This window comes from Thermobia domestica, chromosome 10 (genome assembly GCF_964235325.1).
Source record: "Thermobia domestica chromosome 10, izTheDome1.hap1.1, whole genome shotgun sequence".
Taxonomy (NCBI): Eukaryota; Metazoa; Arthropoda; class Insecta; order Zygentoma; family Lepismatidae; genus Thermobia; species Thermobia domestica.
Window position 1 is genome coordinate 15625757 of NC_137463.1, and position 24403 is coordinate 15650159.

Sequence of the window (24403 nt, forward strand, 5' to 3'; positions counted from 1 at the left end):
ATTTCAAAGAAAAAGAAAAATACAATACCTCGTAATGTAAATCAATTGATTGAAAAACAGAGATAGGATGAAAATGGCGCTATAGTGGATAAGTATAGGGAAGTTCTGCTCCCAATTTTTATTTTTATTTATTTATTTATTTATTTATTTATTTTTACTTTTTACAATTTATTACTTTAGACAAATTCACGTTTCTTACAATCTTCAATTGTATGTTTTACAATTTAAAAATTTTGTAGCCGCTTCTCCTCTTTAATTACATTGAAAGTGTGTAAAACAAATATACTTCTAAGAGCCTAATTGTCCATCTTGCATCGGGCCATTCTGTTCATATTGTAAACTAATAACAATTTTAGTGATATAGCCGACTTGGCTGATTGAGCTGCGACGTATGTTGGAAACTACTCTAAAAAATTTACCTTATTCTACTGCTTATAACAATGGCGTATACAGACCTCCTTTTACCTTCTTTTACTACTGTTAACAATGACGTACACACACCTCTTTATACCTTTTTATTACTAGTAGTAGTGGTGTATACAACTTCCGTCAAGTACCAAATTCATTTTATTTCAGGACACGTGCTACTTTTGTATCAACATTTTAATATCTTTTATTTTTCAATAATATATTTTAAAGAGAGAGCTTAAAACTCAGAACCCCCTTGCGTATATCATCGCTGGTAAATATATCGTATTATCTGGTCGTTTAAATTTATTTCTTTTTCTTTGTCTAATCATGTAACCATCCATGTCTTGTCTTTAGGACGCTAATCAGTTCTGGGATTTTGTCACCCTTCGGCCGGAAAGCACACATCAAATTTGTTTTATGTATACTGATAGAGGGATTCCAGATGGCTTCCGTCATATGCATGGATTTGGATCCAATACCTATAAACTTGTTAATGCCAATAACGAAGCAGTTTATTGCAAGTTCCACTACAAAGTAAGTAGTCAGAAAAAGTTAAGTATTTTACCAATATAAATAAATAAATTTAAAAGATTTACAGAAGACATTCTAGGTGTTATTGTATTGAAGAGCACGACTCAATTTGGGTCACATTGGAGAGAAAGATTCAGTGTGGATATAAGAAATATCATTCGTACTAGCTTTTTCTTTTTAGCTTCAAGAAAAATCCACCAAAATGCAATCCATCTCCACATAAAATTTCAGATTTTCATTTCAAATTTTGCCAGGGTGCAAGGATGTTCACTGATAAAAGGTTAGTACGTTTTTTATTAGTACAAGGGAGAATTAGAAACTAAGGTTACAAGGGTGATATTCCTAGAGTTTCGTCTGTTATTGTAATTTTTCAATAACCGTATACGGTATATATATATATATATATATATATATATATATATATATATATATATATATATATATATATAGGATTAAGAATTAGATTTCTAGGCTTTAGGCATCTAAGGCCATGTTAGCCCGTCACGTATAAGGGATGACGTCCCCCGGCGAGCACACTATCCGGGGAAAGAGAAAGAATTGGGGAAGGAACAAAGCGGCCTGGGACCTATGAGTTACCAGCCAGTGACGACGCCAGCTTTAATTTCTTAGGGGAACAAAGGAGGGGAGGACATTTTTTGAGGGGGGCGGTTTTTTCGTACCGAAAATAATAGCTTTATTACGTTTGACTTACATTGTAGTACAGCATGTACTTCTTGTTGATTTACATTACAACATGTATTTCTTGTTCTCATATTATACAAGGTGTCCAATATACAATGCAACCCGGAGTTCGGGATAATAGAACTTTTGAACCTGAAGCGATACACAAATAATGACTATCATATACCAAAATGAAGCTTTGCTCATGCATATATTTTAAAACTAGGAAGCAACGATTAAAGTACACTAGGAACCACACAGTGTTGCCAGATGTAAGTGAAGGTGTAAATCAATGATTTTTGTAAAACATGTAAATTGACTCATAACTAATACGTATGGATGTTCTGTCGTTAATTTTCAGTTTGTTTAGTTGGAGTAGCTTGGAAATTATGGAACAGAAAAAGATAATCTTTCATTTCCACCGATAACTAATCGGATGAGGCCTCTGTGAGGGGGAACTAGAGAGATCGTAGTTTTCATAAATTAACACTCTGAATTGGCAACATTGCTGATGTTTCAGTGCATCAAAAGGTGTGTTAATTATCTGTCTACATTATGCAAGTCCTGAAAACATTAAAAAAGAAACTTTGAAATTACTACGAGTTGCTGCTGAAAAACTCGAAACTCATAGCTCAGCCCGGAAAGAGTGTAGGTAGAACGATGAAATTGTACAGTTTTTAAAAACGTATCTCTATATGTACAAATACAAATTTTCATATTAACAACGAAATTCTTATTGTGTTTTTTTAGGCATTTGAAGTGATTATATGTGTCCAACCAGCGAATTTCAGGAACATCGAGATCACAAGTTTTTTTGTTCTACCATGGAAAGTCACAGGAGAAAATTCCTGAGGAAACACTACAGGACTCTTATATATACAGTGGTGAAGAAGTGAGTGACACAGTTTCAATCTGGCGATTTCTCAACAGATAATGCTTTACATCCAGAACGACCAAAAGTAGTGACTGTCTCCGAAATCATGGATACATTTCGTGATATTATAGTTGAAAATTGCAGAATTTCACCGAAACGTGTGTCAGAGATTATGGGCATTTCTCTGGAATGCGTCGGTGGCATAATTCATAATAACTTGGGCATGCACAAGTTCTCACCATAATGGGTTCCAAGAAATCTTAAGTGATCAAAAGAGTGAAAGAGTGGCGGGATCAAAAGAAGCCTTCTACTATGTTGACCGGAATGCCTATCGATTTCTGTCACGAATTAAAACCATGGACGAAATAGGCTGTACCACTACAATCCTGAAACGAAGCAACAGTCAATGGAATGGTAGCACTCATTTTCCTCTCGCCCCAAAAAGTTAAAGAGACAGAAGTAGACTGAGAAAGTGCTTGCAACATTCTTCTCTGATAAGAATGGAGTCGTACTGATAGACTACCTGCCCAAGGGTCAGACATTTAATGCAGAATCTCTGCATTACTGACAAAACTGAAAGGAAAATGAAAGGAATTCAGTTCCTTCAGGGCAGTGCACTTGCCCATCAATTACTGGAAACACAACTGACATTGCATACACAAACACAACTTTCAATGTCTAGATCATCCTCCTTATTTCCCAGATTTAGATTCGTCTAACTATTACTTATTACCCAAACTCAAATAACATTTGAAAGGACGCCATTTTAGATCTGATAAGAACTGTAATGCGAGGATGTCTCCAGATTCGTTTAACAGGTTTGCAAAAACTGGAGTACTCTACAAGGAAATGTATTGAACCTAAGGAGCGGTATAAAGAATAACTAAAATTTCGTCATTCAACGTGCACTCCTTCTGAGTTGGGCTACGAACAGCGTTGCCAGATCTAGCATAATTATGCTAGATTTAGCATAATTTGCATGTTTTTAGCATCTAGCATCTTGCTTTTAGTATCCTGCCCAAACCTAGCATAATTTCAGCAAGTTTATCAAAAAGTCGCAAAACCTGGAGATGAGAAAGAAGTTAGTAATGGGAAGAAATAGAACGGCAGAAATGTATCCTGTCCCACTGATTCATACAATCAGTAAACCATACAGGCAGCCTTATTGTTCGAAGCAAGTTCGAAACGGCAGGAGGTCATCCCTTTACCGATAAGCGCGCCATAGACGCACGCACTTGCATTACCAACATGTATGAAAGGTTTCTTTCATCAAGCATCTTGAAAGAATTTTTTGCCCACACACGTACCAACGTGCTGTCCAACATGTGCTTTTTCTTTCTGCAACTGCACGACCTTGGCATGCGACGGAGGAGAGACTCACGTGATTTCTTCCGCTGTCGTGATTGGCGGACCTAAATATAAAACAGCCACCTTGCATGAACGAGCCCATACACGGTAAACATGCACGCAGAACGGCAAAAACATCAAACATGTTTTCAGAAGATTTTGAAAACTTTTAACATGAATGAACGAGGCCATACACGATCAACTTGCCTGTGGTTTTATCATTTTTCATACAAGTCGGGCTGTTTCTTCAGGCATGTGTTTACGTGTATGGGCTGCTAAACTTTTAGAGAAGAGGCGTGGGAATAAAAACAATTTAGTGTTTCTGAGTTTTATTGCAGACGGAAGCTTCTTGATGAAACATACAGCACACAAATGCAGGTGACTCAAAGAACTTTCGGCATGTTTTTGACCCAGTCCACCCCAGAGATGCATTTTTTTGGTAGCTCCAACCAGGGTTTTCTAATCTTTGACTGCGAGGTCATTTTCTTTCAAAATATGTAAACAAACACTTTGCATTCATTTATACGACATATTTTTCTTTCTTTATTCTTCTTAGAAGCCAAAAGCTGTGAGTCTGGCAATGACTGCACTAGTTTAGTTGAGTTACAAAGATTTGTTGCGTGAAGTATTGAGTTTTATTCTCGTATCTTTGCGCTCTGCGTATTTTTAAGGTACGTTATAGCATCTCGACTTTGGTTTTCTTTTCTTTAAAAACTCCTGAATTAGAAATTATGAGGATCTAGCATAACTTGACCGAATCTAGCATAATTTCGATCAGGTATTGGAATAATTCCGAGCTGTGAGTCTGGCAACGCTGGCTACGAATTTTCAGCAGATCTCGAACATTTCTACTCATTATGGTAGACGTCACGTCGGTGCTTTGAAGCAAAATAACTAAGGGAGTATTAGTGCAAACCAATTACTAACTAAAGATCAGAGCTCTGACAATACATTTTATTGGGAGCTAATCAATTTAATTTCACACATTTATTACTATTATCCTTTGCAGTAATGAAAACCACAAGTCTTTTTACTCGTATCTCCTCTAAACATTAAGTTGTGATTATCATAAATTAAACTGTTATAGGATCATCCTATGAATATTAAATGCTTAGAATAATGTTTCAGAAGAGAAGTATAGAACCCTTAAATAAAACAAAATGTGTAACTGGAAACTTCAAACCTGGACAAATACACAGGAGTTATTTAATGTATATACTGTAATTAATGGTTTTGTCTTTCTTTTGTTTCTAATCGAAGTTGATCCAATGCAAAGAAAACAGATCGACCAACTCTACAATTGTTGTTTGCTAGACACAATGAAAGTTCTATTTTCAGGTGAATTGCATCTAGAATGTTGCCTATTCTCACAACCAGTGTTAATTAAAAATCATAAGAAAGAACTATAACCAAGATTGACCAGAAAAGGCGCTAAATTAGAACACAGAAATATATGTGTATGCCCAGACGCTCACAGAAGAAAGCTTGAGCATTAATCTGCCACATAGTAAATGCATGGATAGTACAATGTGATAATGAGATTAATTATGATACTGACCTATAAAATATATGTAGAATATTTTAAGATTTTAGGAGGCTGGGGGGCAGGAGTACCTCCAGGGAGCGCTCGCCTCCTTGCTCCCTTTGGCGTCGTCACTGTATCACCGCGGAGTTTGCCTGGTGTAAATGAGGAAAACCCAGGAAAATCACATTCAGGATGGCTGGCCTGAAAAAGCTCTTTACACTTTTTCCTCCGAGTGCCCCCACCGGGAATCGAACCCGGGACCGCTCGCACCGAAGGCGAGAAAGAGAGAGGGTAGGTGTATAGTTAGATAGATTTAACTCTCTCAGGAAACGAACTATACAAGCTAGACAAAAGCAATGTTTTTACTGAATCCACAAGAGGTTTACACAGCATTCTAATACGAGGTGGTGTCTCGAAATTAGGTAACACTGCGAATATCTTGGTTGTCAAAAAAATATTGGGAAAATCTTAATCCAGCAATGGATCGACAATTGTTGACATGGAATGTATGCGTTTCAGATATAAATGACCTTCGCCAATACACTCATCATTCAGTCTATACTTTTTAGCTTATTTTGGTGACAGGAATCACCTCCAAAACGTTGTCGGTGTTGTTTTGAACTACCCTGTATATAAAAATGATCGAAAATGACCTTATTAGTGTTGAATCCATAGTTTTGGGGATCGCTGAGATGAACAGTCGATGCCGTTTAAATACAAATTCAGCCTCATTATTACTCCTAAGGGGGGATAATGATATGTAAAGATAATTGAAAATGACCAATATTAGTGTCGAATTCATAGTTTTGGGGGTCCATAAGTTGATTGGTGACAGTTTTGGTGCCCTTTATATCCAAAATGAAACATATTCTCCCCATGAGAAGAACGGGTATTCTGTTAGTCTGTAATAATAACGAACAGAAGTTTCACATATTGAACCCTTTAATATAGTTCTCGCTGCTCAACTCTATTCACTTGTGCGGTGTATGTGTAAATAAGATCATATCTCTTTTTCAGTTATTCCAAAAATATACAAATAATAATGAGGGATTTGATCAGAAATTAGAAAACTAAAAATGAAAATTAAAACCTGTTGCTTTAAGTATTTTACCTGCTAGAGAAATACATTGTATATATGATGCAGACATGCTACAGCAGCTAAGATTAGAGCGTTTCTATTTCAAGTGTGCCCTCGGAAACATAGCGAAACATTCTTCGGCCTTACCTCCGTCGACTTCCCAGGAAGGAAACTTCCCTTTGCTTTGGGGAAAGAACCCTGTCCGCATCCAACTATTAAGATTCTTCATCCCGGCGAAATTAAAAGACCGCTAATTTTACAGTAATTATGTGATATCTTCAAATAGATAAAAGATAATTGAAATATGGAACAAAAGCGTCCTAGACAATATTATTTTGCGTGAGGTACCGTTATCACAAATCATCTAGTGGCTTTCCGTTTTCAGCTGTTTAAAAACGCGAAAATAAATCCCGATTTTCAAAATGGCTCGAAATCGAGAGCAGATAAGTGAGTCGTGATAACGTATCTCATGTAAAATAATATTGTCTAGGGCGCTCTTGTTCCACATTTCGATTATCTTTTATCTAGTTGAAGATATCACATAATTACTGTAAAATTAGCAGTATTTTAATTTCGCCGGGATCAAGACTCTTAAAGGATCTCACCCACAACAACTTGTCCCTCCCCTTTCGAGGGAGATATGGGAAAACACATATCGACAGCAGCACCTTCAGGGACACACTTGGAATATAAAGGCTCGAGCATCAGGCGAAGAAATGCATAGTTTTTAAATTACATTTTCTGGTTTTCTCCAATATTTCCGAACAAATGTTTTTTTTTCTAACCGGTTAAAAATTTCCTTAAATTTTACATAGCACAAGGAAAATATCTCTATGAAATATATGTTTGCTTTGACATATTAACTAAAATGAATCTGGCCCCGATATTTTAACACTTCTCTGCCATAAAACGGTAACTTTATTAGATTAGTTAAGATAATTTAAATGCGTCTAAATTAATTAATCTGACTAGGATTATATTTTAGTTTCTTTTGTAGCCATAACTCCATTCTATCACAGTGCTAACTTTAAAGTATTTGGATGAGTGGTGCATACATATTTATTGCCACAAAATTTCCTTATTCTAATACAAGAAATGTAAGGGCTCAATGATCTTAACTGTAAACTAGTAAACATAAAATAGTTTTCATTTTAAAAGCATAATATAGTAAAATATTCGAAACTTTCAATTTTTCCCAATTTTTCGTTTTTTTTTCAAGCTCGGGGGAGAAAACCATAACAACTGATTTTCTTAATTTCCGTTTTTTTTTTTTTTTTTTTTCAGGCCTTCACAATACTAGCTATGGCAATTCTTGACCTGATCTCTTTGGTACAGTAAGCATCTGTCCTTAAAATACTTCCCAGATAGGCACTTGAAATTATTGATCTCTTCAAGTTCTCTCTGTTATACTCTGACCCGTAAGGGCGCGTTTCAACGTGATATTTTCATGACTTTCACAAGTATTTTGTCTATCATTTTCTGTAGTCCTTCAGCTCTAGCTATTATAACTGTATTATCTGCATATCTGATCTTACTAATGATCTCCCCTCCAATCTTGAAATCTCCAATTCCCATTGATGCTTCCTTCATTAAACATTCACTGTAAATGTTGGATAATTGGGGCGACATACTATGCCCTTGTCTGATTTCTCTTCCAATCTCCACACTGTTGGTTTCCTTATATTGTATTTAAAAATAAAAAATCAATTCTTTTATCTACATGATAATAAAGCCATAGTCTCATGATGGTTACTTGAGAGCAAAATGCTATTGGGTAATAGTAAAGTTTAATAATTATAATATGCAACTGCAGTGTATTAAAGCAAAAGTTTTAAGTTAAATGTCCATGTTAGAATACTTTAATAAAAAGCTTTTTAACAACATATTATTTGATTGCATTCTCAGACTGATCAAGGCATTCAAAATTTAACTCAAGAAAGTGCTAACCAACTGGCAGCTTGCAACCCTGATTACGCTCGGCAAGATCTTTGGAACGCTATTGCAAATGGAAATTATCCATCATGGACGTTTTATATACAAGTAATGACTTTCCAGGAAGCAGACAATCATCGATGGAATCCTTTTGATGTTACAAAGGTAAAATAATTCTTCAGTATGAAAAGAAAGGAACGTAGTTCTAAATGTCCAATTATTTCGTTATTCGTATGTTTACACAATATAGTACATAAACAAATTATGTAAATTACGCGCAGCGCTGGCCCTAGGCAATTTCCTGCCGCTTCCAATGACATCATTTGCCAACCTTCTTTCTCTAGAAATAACTAGAAATAGAAATCTTCAAAACCACGACTTTAAGTATACTATCCCAACATAAACAACGAAGGGGAGGGAAAACGCACTTGCACGCAGAAAGCCTAAACATTACAAACACAACCTCGTTGTGTCCGTTTTTTTCTTTAAATACTAATATATTACGTTAATGAATGAGAAAGTAAACACATGTACAGAGAAAATATGGTATTTTTTTTTAAATATATAGAATACAATATCGAGCTTCAATCTTAATATATCAGTTTGCAATTCCAGTGCAACTAGCTCTTTTATCTTTATTTCTTGGTTTTCCTTCTACATCTGTTAAAAAAATTAAAAAAAAAAACTTGTTTCTATCTTCAATGATAAGGAACTTCTTTGTGACAAAGACAAGACTAGTTTTCATATCAAATGGAACAGGTGTTCGTTACTGTTCGAGAATTGAGTTCTTGTATTTGACAAATCAAGCAATTCATGCTGGGATTTGTTTCAGCATATGCTTAGCACCGTTCATGTGACCTCAAAGTAATGTGACCTAAACGTGATTTATGAATGTAGTATTCAAATAAGTCAGCTTAGTAAATTTAAGTACGCCCCGTGTAAATGCACGTGTTGCACGCAACCGTCCATGGTTACACGCATAACATCAGCATTAGATTTTTCTTCAATGGTTTTGAGTAGTCACTTACAACAAGAATTCCTCACGAGACAGACGAGAAGTACAGTTGTCTCGTCTCGATTCTCAAAGATTTGTTTCCCATCTCGTCTCGAATATTTCTCCATTCGTTTTGTAAATTTATGTGCAAAATTTATGGCCCCATTTCGTAATGAAGAAGAAGAAAGATGAAAATCCTTCTGTATCACGATAGGTCCAGAAAGGGTGTGATATAAGAGCATATAAACTATATTTATTATTCGATTATATTGTGTAAATGACTTCTGTATTTTTAAAGGTTGATAAATCCTCCTTATTGTGTTCCCCAACAATTAGTGTATCAATTTATAGTGTTTTTTTTTTTTTTTACTATGAATCATACAACTATAAAACAGTTCTTGTAATCTAAGGCCCGTTACACAGTCACGCGAAGCTCCGCGCGCGGAGTCCCGCGTGGCAAGATTGTTCTATTGATTCTTATGGGTGCATACATAGTCACGCGGAGGCCTCCGCGCGCGGAGCAGCCTCCGCGTGGCCCTATCCGCGCTCCGCGAAGCAGATAAGGCCATTGAGCAAATGGGTGCTTACATAGTCAAGCGGAACTCCGCGCGCGGAGCAGCCACTTCTCTTTAAAATTTAAAAAGAAACGTGCATGGTAGCAAAAGCAAAATGCAAATTGATCCAGATTTCTTTTCTTATTTTTGATAGTGAGTTGCTAAATAATATTTTATACTGTTCTATAATACTATTTTCGTATTGTTTAGTGTTATTTTTAATTTAGCTATATTGTCTTCGTTTAATTGGAACTTTCAATTAATGTCTTTGCTTAATTGCATCTGTATATGTGGTGCCTCTAATATACCACTGTTAACAGTACGTGACTATTGTAATTTTTGGACTTTCTTTCAACAAATTTCAGTTTGTTTCAATTATCACGGAGGTTAAATTAACACCATGTTAATGGGATCCCTCTTGTGAGGAATACAAAAAGCGTGACATTCGTGAACAGGCATGGAACGAGATATGTAAAAGATTTTTTTTTTTTTTTGTAAAAATGAAGGTATGGGCAATGAAAAAAGATAAATTGAGGCAAATAATTTATCTCTACTATTAAATAGTTGATTGGATGTGAAGTTCTAACCAAATGTACAAACATAGGTTATTTTCATTTGTTCAAAAACAGTATCTGTTAAGTGCTGTATTTTAAGAGCGTGCATATGAATTTTATTTAAATTGCATTTTTATAATTTCGATGGATTTTTTTCTTTTTCAATTAGGTCATCAAACGACTGAATTGACGTACGGAAATTATTGAAGTACTTCTCGTCTTCTCGCAAATCTATATACACAGACGTAAAGCTCCCTTCAAACTTCTTTGAGAAACTAAGGAGTGAATCTTGAGACATTTATTTTTCTGTGTTCGTTTTCTCTTCTTACAGAAATATTAAGATGCCACTATTGTCGTTTTGAACTTTTTATGTTGACTCGCAACACTGACTGAGAAGAATCCTGTATATAATCACGTGACGCGTAGCGCGTAGCTACGGATGACTGTGTAAGCACACACGCGTAGTGCGGAGGGCGGAAGACGGGACGCGGAGCGCGGAGCTCCGCTTGACTGTGTAACGGGCCTAAGGATAGGGTGAACTAGTGTTACTCGAGAGTCTCGTGAAATTCTCGTCGCGTCTCGATTCTGATCTCGAAAACAAAACGAGGATTGTCTTGTTTTTCGTCACGTGGGGAACAGTACTTCCAACCAGTGGCGCAGGGAAGGGGGCCAGGGGAGCCGGACCAACGAAAGCGTTCTGACAATGTACTTTGATATTTAGATGTTTGTAATTTTTTGTCGACTCTTGGACCATTTATTACTAATGAATATTTTAGGCTTGATCAGTGCTCATTGTTTATTTAGTTTTAATTCATTTATCAAATCCAGTAGGGATGCGCACGAGACAAGATTTGTGGCTGTCTCGTCTCGAAAATGTGCTGTAAAAGTGATGTCTCGACTCGAAAAATGTATATTTTTCTATTGGAAAAGCCGTGTCTCGAGTCTCGACTCGAATTTTGTCAGGAAAATCCTGTCTCGACTCGTCTCGTGCGCATCCCTAAAAGCCAGAATTTTGGATTTATTTTGTGGTTATTTCTCTTACCTCGCAAATGCAGTTCAACATTTTATACAAATTTATTACATTAACTAATTTATTGTATTTCGTTTTATTACTAGTTTTATTAATAGTATTATTACTAGTAGTAGACATTTTATCCTAAATGTCTTCCTTGACAAACACATACAAACGCATATTATCTATCTATCCATTTATCTAGATAGATAGATAAATAAAACAACAATAAGGTCCCTGCCAACAAAATTCCTACCTATGCTACTGTTTCCAACTGGCTTTTGTATAACGTCGGAGCACGCTTTTATGATCAGGGAATAAACGTTGAGAATACATAGAGTAAAGGAGAGGAGACGAAGTAGTGGAATGGGATAAATAAACGTTGCAGTGTACACGATCCACGAGTAGCGTATCTGCGTCATTGATGTTTGCCTATCACTGGTCTCTTTTATGAATTTCTTTGTTCACTCCTTGTTCTGTTCATTTATTTAATGGAAATATTTGGTTGGACTTACGAAACATTTAATCAAGTCAAAACTGGACCATATTGTTATGTTAACAAACAAGATTTTTATGAATGACACCCCCTCCCCCCCAAAAAAATGGATCAAAAGATTTTGATCTTGGCCAAGAATTTTAAGAATGTGTCCAAAGAAAATGCATCAAAAGATTGCGGTCTTGGCCAATAATTAGTTTTCGGATCAGAGGCCACAACATTTTTGAACGGCCCCTAAATCGAATTTTCGTATTAACTACAGAATAAGCACATTATACTGAGTTAAATGATAGTTTGAGTTTGGCTACACTATATGTAGTTTTCCAGATATAAGGCTTACAAGAACATTTTTGATTAAGATATATTGGATCTTTTGATCTAAAAAGAAAATTATTCAAATGGCTTAACAAAATTTTCGGATTATATTTTAAACAAACTTATTGTTTATATGTTATGTCAGAAATATGACTAAGCTGTTTTTCACAAATTAGACGTGCCAATTCAAGAAATGAACTCTTCCGTTTAGCTGATTTTGATAAACAAAATTTTCTGCTGGTCAAATATATTTTGTATCTTTAAATTCGTGTTATTATGCCATTGAATACAATCGTTAGTCAAAACGATGTCATTGAAAATTTATTTCCTAATGGATAAAGTGGATAACTTTTTTTTTTTTTTTTGAATATGTAGATATTGGTTATAAAACTTCATTTTGACAAAAGTAAGATGTTTGTCTTCTTCAAATGACACGTTGAATTGTTTCTACACCATTATTCTAACAATTTATTTTTTTGTGACTTAGGTATGGCCTCAAAGAGAGTTTCCACTTATTCCCGTCGGAAAACTTGTTTTGAACAGAAATCCAACCAACTTCTTTGCTGAAGTGGAACAAATTGCTTTCTGTGTTTCCAACCTAATACCCGGAATTGAACATAGTCCTGATAAAATGTTGCAGGTATGTAAACTGGAATGATCCATTGATTGCCTCATAACGTCTTGTTATCAGTATCGAAAGAATTTTACTGTCATTAGCAGATATCTAACAGAAACTTCTTTCTAATATTCAATCTACTTTCAAGGGTCTATAATAGCAGTCGTATTTTTCGTGCTGTGAAACTTACAATGATTTAATGGTGGATTATTTGCTAGGAATTCATTGTAATTTTATACTTGAAAAATCTTACATTGTTTGGAGCGAATACACCGATTTGATTGGTGACTCCTTGTAACTGTTAAAATTTTTTTCTAAAAACACTCACTAGTACTACCCATTTTCTATAGGAACAACCATTCATTGCCATACGAAAACTTTAACTTTTATATAATTTGTATTTCGGACTTCCATTACGAGTAGCACAAGTCAAGCAGGTCCGGATATCAAGCGTGGAAGCAGATTCACAGCATTTAACAACCTTAACCATAACCATAGTTATACAGATTCCAAATCTCAGTTCCAAAAATTTAATGTTTATTTTAAATATCAGGATACAAGGGCAATATTACAGATGTCTGTTTTTTTAACGATCCGGATTATAGGATACATCAGTTTCTTAGCACCCTTTTACTTACTACAGCCAGTACATATATTATTTCAAGGCAACGACGTATTTCCACATGACTGCGAAGCTTTATACACAATGGCTAAGAATACATATAAAACATCCGTAACATCCATCTCGTAGTTTGAACATAAGCTGTAATATTAGCTTTCTAAATTCCGTAAAATCCATATTATTTAATAAAATAATTATTTCATACAAAAACTTAATAATTTAGCATTGGGAATCATCTGGGATATGGAAGTAGGCGGTGCTAAGCTCTTAGCAATTCATATTATGGTACATTTCAACGATATTCCAAAACACGTCTTACCGTCTATATTTATTTACTGCACAAAAGAATATAAATTTTCAATATTTTATGGCAGTTTGATTAAATAACCTTATAAATTCCTTTAAACCTCAAATTAATTCGATTTTACATTTATTAACTTTCACTGTTTATCTTGTATATCCATCAATCGATCAATAATTTAGAAAAAGATAAAAATGCATGTATACAGAATTTAAGCACTTTCCGCCCATTGATTCATTTAGTATCCCAGAAAACTATAATTTATCGACTCGTTTTAATTAAATTTGAGTTGAAAATTCATAATAACATTTTAAAATTAGTAACAGCAAATCTTAAAATGAAATGAACAAGTATTTACAATAAAATAAAACAATCAAATAATACAAATGTAAACCAAACAAATCAGATTTGTAACGATCGTTTTTTTAAATCGTTACAATTCCCCGGCTTCACCGGAAAAAATTTTATGATCTTTAAAGACCAACATAAAATTTTCACGTTCTGTTATTCATAGTTATCTTACATTTATATTTTTTTTTATTCATAGTTATCTTACATTTATATTTTCTTTAAGTGTCTAAAGACTGAATAAACTAATAGAAATTACAACTGAACAAAAATTTAAGAACAGTAACATTAATAACATAGAATTCGCTATTTACAAGCTCTTATTTAACTTTACTTGAAAAGTTCATATTTACTTTTCTTTATATTCGTATATTTAACAGTTCCAAAGATTCTTCACAATCAGGTGGACAACGACTTAGAACATCTGCAATTTTATTGTGTTGTCCCGCAATATGTTGAAAGTGTAAATCAAATCGTTGAAGTTTTAGTATTAGTTTCGTAGTCCTAGCGTCCAAATGTTTTAATGTGAGAGCATGAGTGGCTGCTTTATTGTCACAATGAACAATTACACTTCTCCCAAGGATAAAATTAGCAAAACGTTCGCACACCAATAAAATCGCAGCTAATTCTAGCTGAAACACAGAATATGATAATTCATGAAGTCTTAATCGTCTACTGGCGTAACCGATAACTGATGGATCTTCGTCAGTCCCATGAAACTGTGCTAAATATCCCGCTAGATTTTCCGCGCATGCATCACTGAAGATATGGAACCTTAATGTAAAGTCTGGCTGTCCAAGCGCAGGAGGTGTACTAGCTACTATACGTAATTTCTCGAAAGCAGTTATAGCTGTTTCGTTCCATACAAATGGTTTATCCTTTTTCAAAAGTTCATACAATGGACTTGATAGATTAGCATAGTTGTTTATGTATCGTTGACGCCATCCTACTAGCCCTAAGAAAGATCTAAGCATTTTTCGTGTCTTTGGTATAGGAAAGCAACGTATGGGCTCATTTAATTTAGGGTCGACCTTTATCTCTTTTCCATTGACTATATGCCCTAAAAATTTTATCTCAGGTACGATGAAACTACATTTTTTAAAGTTTAAGGCAAAGTTGCCGGCTTGGAATATTTTGAAAGCAGCTTCCAGATGGACAAAATGTTCTTCTAGCGAAGAAGAAAAACATAAAACGTCGTCGAGATACACAATAATAAAAGATTTGGTACGCATCCCAAAGAATTCATTCATTGTATCCTGGAATACGGCAGGTGCTGATCTCAAACCCATGGGAAGTACACGCATACAATATTGCCTTCCTAAATACACAAAACTTGTACATAACCTCGACGAAGGATGCAAACGTACTCCGTAATAACCGGACGTACAATCAAAAGAAGAAAATACACGTGCACCAGTTAATCGAGATAACAGATCTGCTATAGGCTCTACTTGGACTTTAGGCGATATGACCTTGGCATTTAACCCTCTTAGATCTAATACTGGTCGTACTCCTCCTGAAGGCTTGCGGACACAATGGATGGGATTACGGTAAGGTGAAGACTTTTCTTCTGCAATACCATACTCAACCCATTTCATTAATTCTTTTTCAAACTCATCCCGCAAAGATTGAGGGATGCCATATAACTTTCCCACAACTGGTTCATGATCTGTAAGTTCTATCTTATATGCCTTCGTGCGGATGGGTCTTGGATAATCTGTAAATAATGGTCGATATTTCAGAAGGATATCACATAATTTACTCTGGATATCTTCTGGCAAATCAGCGCGCTGTTGCACAAAGTCTTTGATCTCATCCTCAGATATACTAGGTTCCGGTACACGGATAACTTCCTTAACTTCGTGTAGGGACTCATCGGCGGGACTGTAATTTGTGTCACGAATAAAAGAAAGATGTACAGATGTAGGTTCTATAAGACAAACAGTAATCATATCTCCATTCTCATCAGTTAAGTGTAAAACCTGTTTTCCAACATCAATAATCCCATTGAATTTACGCATGAAAGGGCTTCCAAGTAACAGATCTGGATGCATATTTTTCACTACAAATACTGGTACTTCAAAGACATGTTCCTGAATTAAAAAAGTTAAGAGCTGCATTCCTTTAACATTAAAATTTTCATTACCGGCAAATGCTCCCAAATTTATAGTCTCTACATGTCGTAGTTTAGCATTTGGAAACTTCCGTTGAATTTTATACCAAGTTCGTTCGCTTAATAGATTTAATTCTGCGCCAGAATCTATAATAGCAGTTAAATCGAATTCACTTAAAGTACATGGTATTTTGGGGGAAGGATAATAATATTCCTCCTTGCCTATAATTTTAGCATCATCAACATCCTCGTCAATGACAAACGAAATGCTATATTTAATTTGAGTATATTCATCTGCAACTACTTTTGATTTCCCGTTCTCACTTGCAGAGGATATAAATACTGTTGCGCATTCTTTTTTCTCTGAGAGATTATATCTATTTAAGAGTTGATGTTTTCTCTCCATTGAACAATTAAATTTCTTTAAATTCTTAAAATTCTGAGTTCCCAATCGCTCTCCCTGTAAAGTTTGGATGACAGCACAATTGCGTAGTATTTTGTGCACCAAGTATGGGCCTACATAACTGTCGAAGTATTTATGAACTTTATTTTTAACCGAAGAAGAGAGGGAATGTGTTCTAACCATTACCAAATCTCCTTCTTGTAAACTAGGTGAATTATCACAAACTTTAGCACTGGTTTCAAAAGTCTTCCTTATTGTAATTTGTCTATCTTCTGGTTGTAAATCAATTAATTCTGGAGGCCATTTATAAGATCTTTTAAAGACATCAGTGGCAGCGAAAGATAAAAAAATTTCAGCTGGACAATGATTGGTAGCTTCACAAATTGAATGATTCAAGAGATCTTGCGCTTCCTTCAAAGATTGACTCCATTTAGAGTGATCTTCGGAGCACTTTATTCGCATTATTCTATTTAATTCCCTGTGTCTTCTTTCCACAAGTCCATTTGCCTGAGGAGAATAGGGTGATGTCAAGTGATGTTCTATGTTATGGCGTGCACAAAATTCTTTCCATTTCTTCGAGGTAAATTGTGATCCGTTATCGCTTACAATATGTGTTGGGTAAGGAAATACATAGAAATAATATTTCTGTAGAACTTGAATAATCTCTTGAGCGTGTGCGGTCCTCAGAGGATAAAAACATATAAATCGAGAGTACACATCTAATACAGATAAAACATAATAGAATCCACGACTATTAGGTAACTTTCCCACGATATCTACACAAAGCTTCTCGTGAGGACACTTCGATTCACTATGGCACTTAACAGTGGGAATCGATCGATTTCTTGCTTTCGTACGAGCACATGTTAAACAGTTATTTATATAGTTAGCTATATCTCTCTTTTGGTTCTTCCAATAAAATAGTGCGCGGGCAAAACCAAAACACTTCTTAAGTCCAAAATGACCCTTTTCATGTATATTCTTTACTAACACATCCACCAACTTCCTAGGAATCACAAGCAACCATTTATTTTTACGTTTTTCTTTAACAAACAGTATGCCGTCATTAGTTGCAACGAAACTTCCGTTCTGTTCTAATATTGAAAATAATTTCTGACAGTAATTATCAGTCTTTTGTTCTTCTCGGATTACTTCACTAGATATTAGATCTGGGTCTTCGAATAATACAAAATCGGTTCTTATTATTCCTGTGTCGGAAGGATTTATGCTTTTGCCCTCGCAACCGTTTACCCTTCCTATGAACGATTGCGCCACACGTTTTCCGAACTAAGTGGATTGTCACCCGAGCCTTCAGATTGGCTAGCCCCTGATCTTATATCTTCAATTGGTGAATGACTTTCGTTAGTTTGACAACTTTGGTCTTGTGAAAACTGAACTCTCCTACGTTGGTTATTGTTCGACGGTGTTCGTGCATAATTTCCCCAGTTTCTTCTCTTGTACTGGAAACGGTAATTATTGCTACGAGTACTATTGTCTGCAGTATGTGTTACTTGAGCAAGATTAACATCGATTGGTTTTGACGAACGACCATTATCCGGGTTATTACGGGAGCGATAACTGACTATATTACGCTTGGCGCCTTCTCCAGCTTTGATGTTCGCGAGTCTAATCAATACATCCTGGACAGATTTTGCGGGAACCACTCTTAACAATCGAGAATCTTCTTCCGGAAGGCAGGTTAGAATAGTATCAATGAGCTCTCTTTCCCTATAATCTTCCGCAATACTATGATATTTCTCAACCAAATGCCATGCGAACTCGAGCGTGGATGGAAACTTACTCTTATCGTAACGCATGGTTAAGAGTTGTTGTTTCTGAGCCCATTCTAAATCTGGTGATAAATATTGCTCTCGAAAAAGTCGTATAAAATCTTCATAGCTTTTAATTTCAGATGCGACCGTTCTAAACCAACCTTTAGCCGCACGTGTTAGAAACTGCGGGAGGAGGAATAGTTTTTCTTCGTCAGTTAAGTGAAACATATTACCACATCTTTCAAAATCTTCAAGGAACTGTCTCGCAACACCAGCTGTTCGTTGTCCTCCGAAACGGGGGAATTCGCGAAGGTCTTTAGGTTTTAGCGGTAACTCGTACCACACATCACTCTCATTCAATCCGAAAGGATTTCTTACTAAAACTTTTTCAGGCGTTTGACCCGTTATAGGATAATGAAATCCAGTTTCTAAAGAATTTACCCTACTCGATCTCATATTTACTCCGTTAGGAATGTGATAAGGCACGCCTGAATTAACTGTATGACAATGGTTTACTATAGGAGAAACAGAACTTTGGCTATAATTTACGATGGGAGAAACAGGACTATTTACCGTAGTAACGGTAGTGGTAACAGCAGTAGACATAGACGTCACACTCGGAATCTCGGTGGTTCTGGATATATTACCTGAAAAGAGAGGAGGAATACATACATTTGCAACACTGATATCACCACAATTACCTGACATTATCTGTTTGCCTGAAAAGGATTCAAATTTTTCTTTGAGCCACTGGTACTTACAATCTTGCTCTTGCAACTTCTTACCGTATTGTATTTCTAGATTACTAAGTTTTCCCTGAGTTATCTCCATATCATCCGTCACCTTCTTAAACTTATCTTTTTGTCCACTCACTTCATCACTCAATTGATTCAATCGGATATCGACAGTTTGTATCTCAGTTTTCAAATCCTCCTTCAACTCTTGTTTGCAGTTGGTGAGTTCTTGATGCCACTTCTGTTCAGTCTCAATCATCCTTTTATTCATCCGCTCTTCCAACTTCTGACAATGAAGTTCAAAATTCTTATTCTGATCCTCGAATTTCTTTTCCAGATTTTGATTCATATGTGTCATCTGATCCTCAAAATTTTTATTCATACGCGTCATCTCCTTCCACAGTTTTGTCAAAATTGTTTCAGGTCCTATATTACTACTTTCAGCAACTTCTTCTTCCTCTTCAGAAGCCTCATCATTCTCTACTATTGATTGATTATCTTTACTGGTACATCGACTGCAACACCAAGTGTTTAATAATTCTTCTAACTTGGTTGATTCTACTTTTTCACACGACAGATGAAAATAATTGCGGCAAGTATTACACACTATACTGTTATCAGTATCCTGTCCAGTTACTTCCACACCCTCACAACACAGATACATTAAATTGTCTCTGCTTTTAGCAGTTTTATCACCTTTATTCTTCCTTACCATATTATTCAATAATGTTCCGCCTACTTCCGAAGTCCCAAAATTTTCTCAAGAATTTTTTTTTCTGGTATCCACTATCCTCAACGCTGATATCTTTTCAGATCATTGTCGTTATATTCTGACTCTGGATCTGCGACCAGTAACGACATGTGTCTTCAAAGTCCGGTAACACGGTCGCCATTCTCTGTGTAACTGTTAAAATTTTTTTCTAAAAACACTCACTAGTACTACCCATTTTCTATAGGAACAACCATTCATTGCCATACGAAAACTTTAACTTTTATATAATTTGTATTTCGGACTTCCATTACGAGTAGCACAAGTCAAGCAGGTCCGGATATCAAGCGTGGAAGCAGATTCACAGCATTTAACAACCTTAACCATAACCATAGTTATACAGATTCCAAATCTCAGTTCCAAAAATTTAATGTTTATTTTAAATATCAGGATACAAGGGCAATATTACAGATGTCTGTTTTTTTAACGATCCGGATTATAGGATACATCAGTTTCTTAGCACCCTTTTACTTACTACAGCCAGTACATATATTATTTCAAGGCAACGACGTATTTCCACATGACTGCGAAGCTTTATACACAATGGCTAAGAATACATATAAAACATCCGTAACATCCATCTCGTAGTTTGAACATAAGCTGTAATATTAGCTTTCTAAATTCCGTAAAATCCATATTATTTAATAAAATAATTATTTCATACAAAAACTTAATAATTTAGCATTGGGAATCATCTGGGATATGGAAGTAGGCGGTGCTAAGCTCTTAGCAATTCATATTATGGTACATTTCAACGATATTCCAAAACACGTCTTACCGTCTATATTTATTTACTGCACAAAAGAATATAAATTTTCAATATTTTATGGCAGTTTGATTAAATAACCTTATAAATTCCTTTAAACCTCAAATTAATTCGATTTTACATTTATTAACTTTCACTGTTTATCTTGTATATCCATCAATCGATCAATAATTTAGAAAAAGATAAAAATGCATGTATACAGAATTTAAGCACTTTCCGCCCATTGATTCATTTAGTATCCCAGAAAACTATAATTTATCGACTCGTTTTAATTAAATTTGAGTTGAAAATTCATAATAACATTTTAAAATTAGTAACAGCAAATCTTAAAATGAAATGAACAAGTATTTACAATAAAATAAAACAATCAAATAATACAAATGTAAACCAAACAAATCAGATTTGTAACGATCGTTTTTTTAAATCGTTACATCCTTACTCATAGAATGAACTTAAATTTTAGTTTTCTATTGGTTACAACCTATTGATTAAATAACTATAGGATACGCATGCATTTTTGTTTACTATTATAACTTTATATAACCATATTAAGCTATGTACTAACACAGTAGCAATGAGTTTTCAAGGATTGTCTCCTTCAGAATATATAAAATACATAAAAATGCTTAAAACATACACACTTCCCCTATATAACTATTCACTCCATCTTGTAATCCGTGTCCTACTATCACTACTAACTACAATTCCATGTTATGCGCACCTTGTCAGCGTTGCCAAATCAAATGTTGAAAAGTTGATTTTGTGAAGAAAAAACAGAAATTTCTGTCCTTTTTTTCTCTTGGAAATCGCTCATTGATGTGATTTTTTAATTGTTATTGTACAGGGTGGCCAAAAAGTCCCATATTTCATTCCTACATTAAGGGAGATGTCCGTGTTTTGACTGCTTACGAGAAATTTGCCAACCCACGCTTTGCTATTGTTTGCAGAAATTTAATGTTTGGTCGGTAGATGTGTATAGAAGTTCAGTATCTCTATGTTTTTTCTTTTCCTCTATCTTGCCTTTTACGCATATGACATAGGCTCAAATTTTTAGCACAGCTCTAAAAGTGTTTGTACATTTTTCTTGGAAACTACTGAAGGAATTCGTTTAATTTTTATACCATGCACCCTACTATAGCTGACAATGCTACCGAACTAGTATTATTTTTCTAGGTTACATACAAAGCCAATAATTATTATTTTTTAATTCGAAGAATTTTAAGGATGTGATTTTTTTATCTTCACGAAAGAGTAATTGAGACAAATAAAGGAACTATGTTATAATTCTAGTTCAGTAAATAGACGTACATATAAGTAAGATTTGTGCAAAATTTTATTACTTTATCATTCATAGTTTGTGAGAAAATGGTACATGTGTGTCCAAAAATGCAATTTTGAGAAATTAAAGGATTAAAATTTACAACGGATTTTCAGCAATAAGACGCATCACAACATTCAGAAAGGATCATAACCATATTCTTCGTCTTCGACTGTGTTTTCTTCACCCTTCCTACACGTTCTTGTCTTCATTCTTGATTCCTTGATAAGCTTCAGGACTCTCAACTCAGATTTTGTTATACGTTTCTGTCCATATCTCGGAGTAGTTTCGAGCTGTATTCACCGCTTGAAATTCCCATCTTTTCCAGAACACCGTTTTTTGATTCACGTACGCTACTAAAACACAAAACAGCATTACACACTATAGTTTGTAGATTTTAGAACTCGAAAATGTAGTTTTTTGACATCATTGCTATATCAGTGCACTGCAACTTTATTGGGGTTCCGTGTTTTGCTATGCAAACATTTTTCCGAAAAGGGGGATCCGCAGTAGCTCTGTAGATAGGTTTGATAGCATCCATCACTGCAGCAGGCAAAGAGTGCTTATTTTCGTAATGTTCTCCCGTTGCTTAAGATGTGTTATACCTACTCCAGAAAAGCTCTCCTTTGGGACAAAGCATATGCGTTGGTTTCTCGTCAGTTGAATATTTATGAAAGTAAGTTGCCCACAGTGCATTCTCCATCTTCTGAAGGTTGCCAACGTTTTCCCTGATCGCCTTCCCATAATATACCTGTAAGCTATCAATTTCTTTGGAATTCAGTCTTCATTTACCTCCTACTGGCTAAGTTTAGTAACACAGACTAATAAGAAAAACAAAGAACTGTGAACGCAGAAATAACAGTAAGCAAAATGAAGTGTGTATTCTTTTTGGAACGACAAAGCAAAAATATATTTACTACATCATTATAGAAGAATGAGATGATCAAACAAACTGAAAACTGAAAATATATATATTGTCAACCCCCCTGTGTGTGCCTATATTAGCAAGTGCGTAGCTCAGAGACACAGGAAGATTGTCCTCCGAACATTTTCTAAATGTCCGGGAAAGTACAATTATTATTTCTAAAAAATAAACACATGACGAGTAAAGTTTAAATCATTGTATTTTCAATAATTAATTGTAATGTTCAAGTGTACTCTGTTGTGTGAAGAATGGACAAACGTTACCAGATCACAACCTACGGAGTCTGACTATTTTCTCTACTTGATGACGAAAAAACGAATAGCAAACACATACCTTCAGGATAGATGTTGATGTCGTTAGGAAGCTAAGATGCAGCAGAGTAAACTGCTCAGATATTCCAAAGCCGAACGATTGTAGAACTGATATTACAGACTAGTTCACCATAGCTAATGAACAGTCTCAAAGTAACTCTCGTTGAATTATAAAATGTCAAATGACTGAACTGAGAGTCTCTTCTCCGTTGAGTGATCGTCTGAGACCTCTCTCCGTCGAATCCTCTTGATCTCATCTTCGTAGAGTATTTATGTCAAACCTGTTACTCTCCAAACTGCCACCTTGTTTCACGTTGCTCCACGTGTTTGCTATCTCATTGCCGAAATTCACATTTCTGCAATGATCATCAAGTAGACAAAATCTCCAGACGTCTATCTCCGTAATCTGACAATTTTGTCACATCCTAAAATTTGTGTCGATGTGAACAATTGACAAATAATAACATAAACATTACAACTTACTCTCACAACATTCCTGACACAGCATTTCATCTTTGTTATTCTATGTAATCAAAACATTGCACATTCACACGTCTGCATTTACAACTGACATAACCAAAACAATACTGGGATAACATAATTTTGTAATTTATTTGCTTAACCTAATTCTTGACTTTTAATTTTGTCTTTTAACTTTCACACATTCATTTATCTTTATTCAATCCAATTATTAAAATTTTTAGAAATAAAATCTCACTCCCTCAACAATATTTAAGCCTGAAAATACAACGGAAGTACAATAATTTGCAGTTCTCGAAGGGAATCTGATATCGTACGGACATGAAACTTCCGGCAATGAAACTTCAAAGACCGTAGATTCTGAAAATGATACTTTTCGAAAATCGAAAATTTTGACCCCAAACGCAGACATTCCCCTTAATAATACTTGCAGTTATATGTTCAAAATGTACGTATGTGCACCTCAGTTATCCCTCCACAGCTTGATGCACCTCCATGTCCTCCTACTCATTCGTTTTAGCAGCTACGACGTCACAAGCTGAAAAGGTTCAAACACATTTGTCCACAGAGCATCATTATGAATGTAGGCCTACCTCTTTTTTTTTTCTGACGTCTGATTTG

General features: G+C 35.2%; 1 protein-coding gene across 1 annotated transcript in view; it reads left to right on the plus strand.

The window, feature by feature from the left end:
- The window catches only part of LOC145662312 (catalase-like), a 102476-nt gene that overhangs the window by 67756 nt on the left and 10317 nt on the right, over positions 1-24403 (plus strand). Inside the window, exons 4-6 of the mRNA XM_081727759.1 lie at positions 766-945; positions 8353-8544; positions 12792-12944. Of these exons, the coding sequence (XP_081583885.1) occupies positions 766-945; positions 8353-8544; positions 12792-12944 (525 nt within the window). The remainder of the gene's footprint in view (positions 1-765; positions 946-8352; positions 8545-12791; positions 12945-24403) is intronic.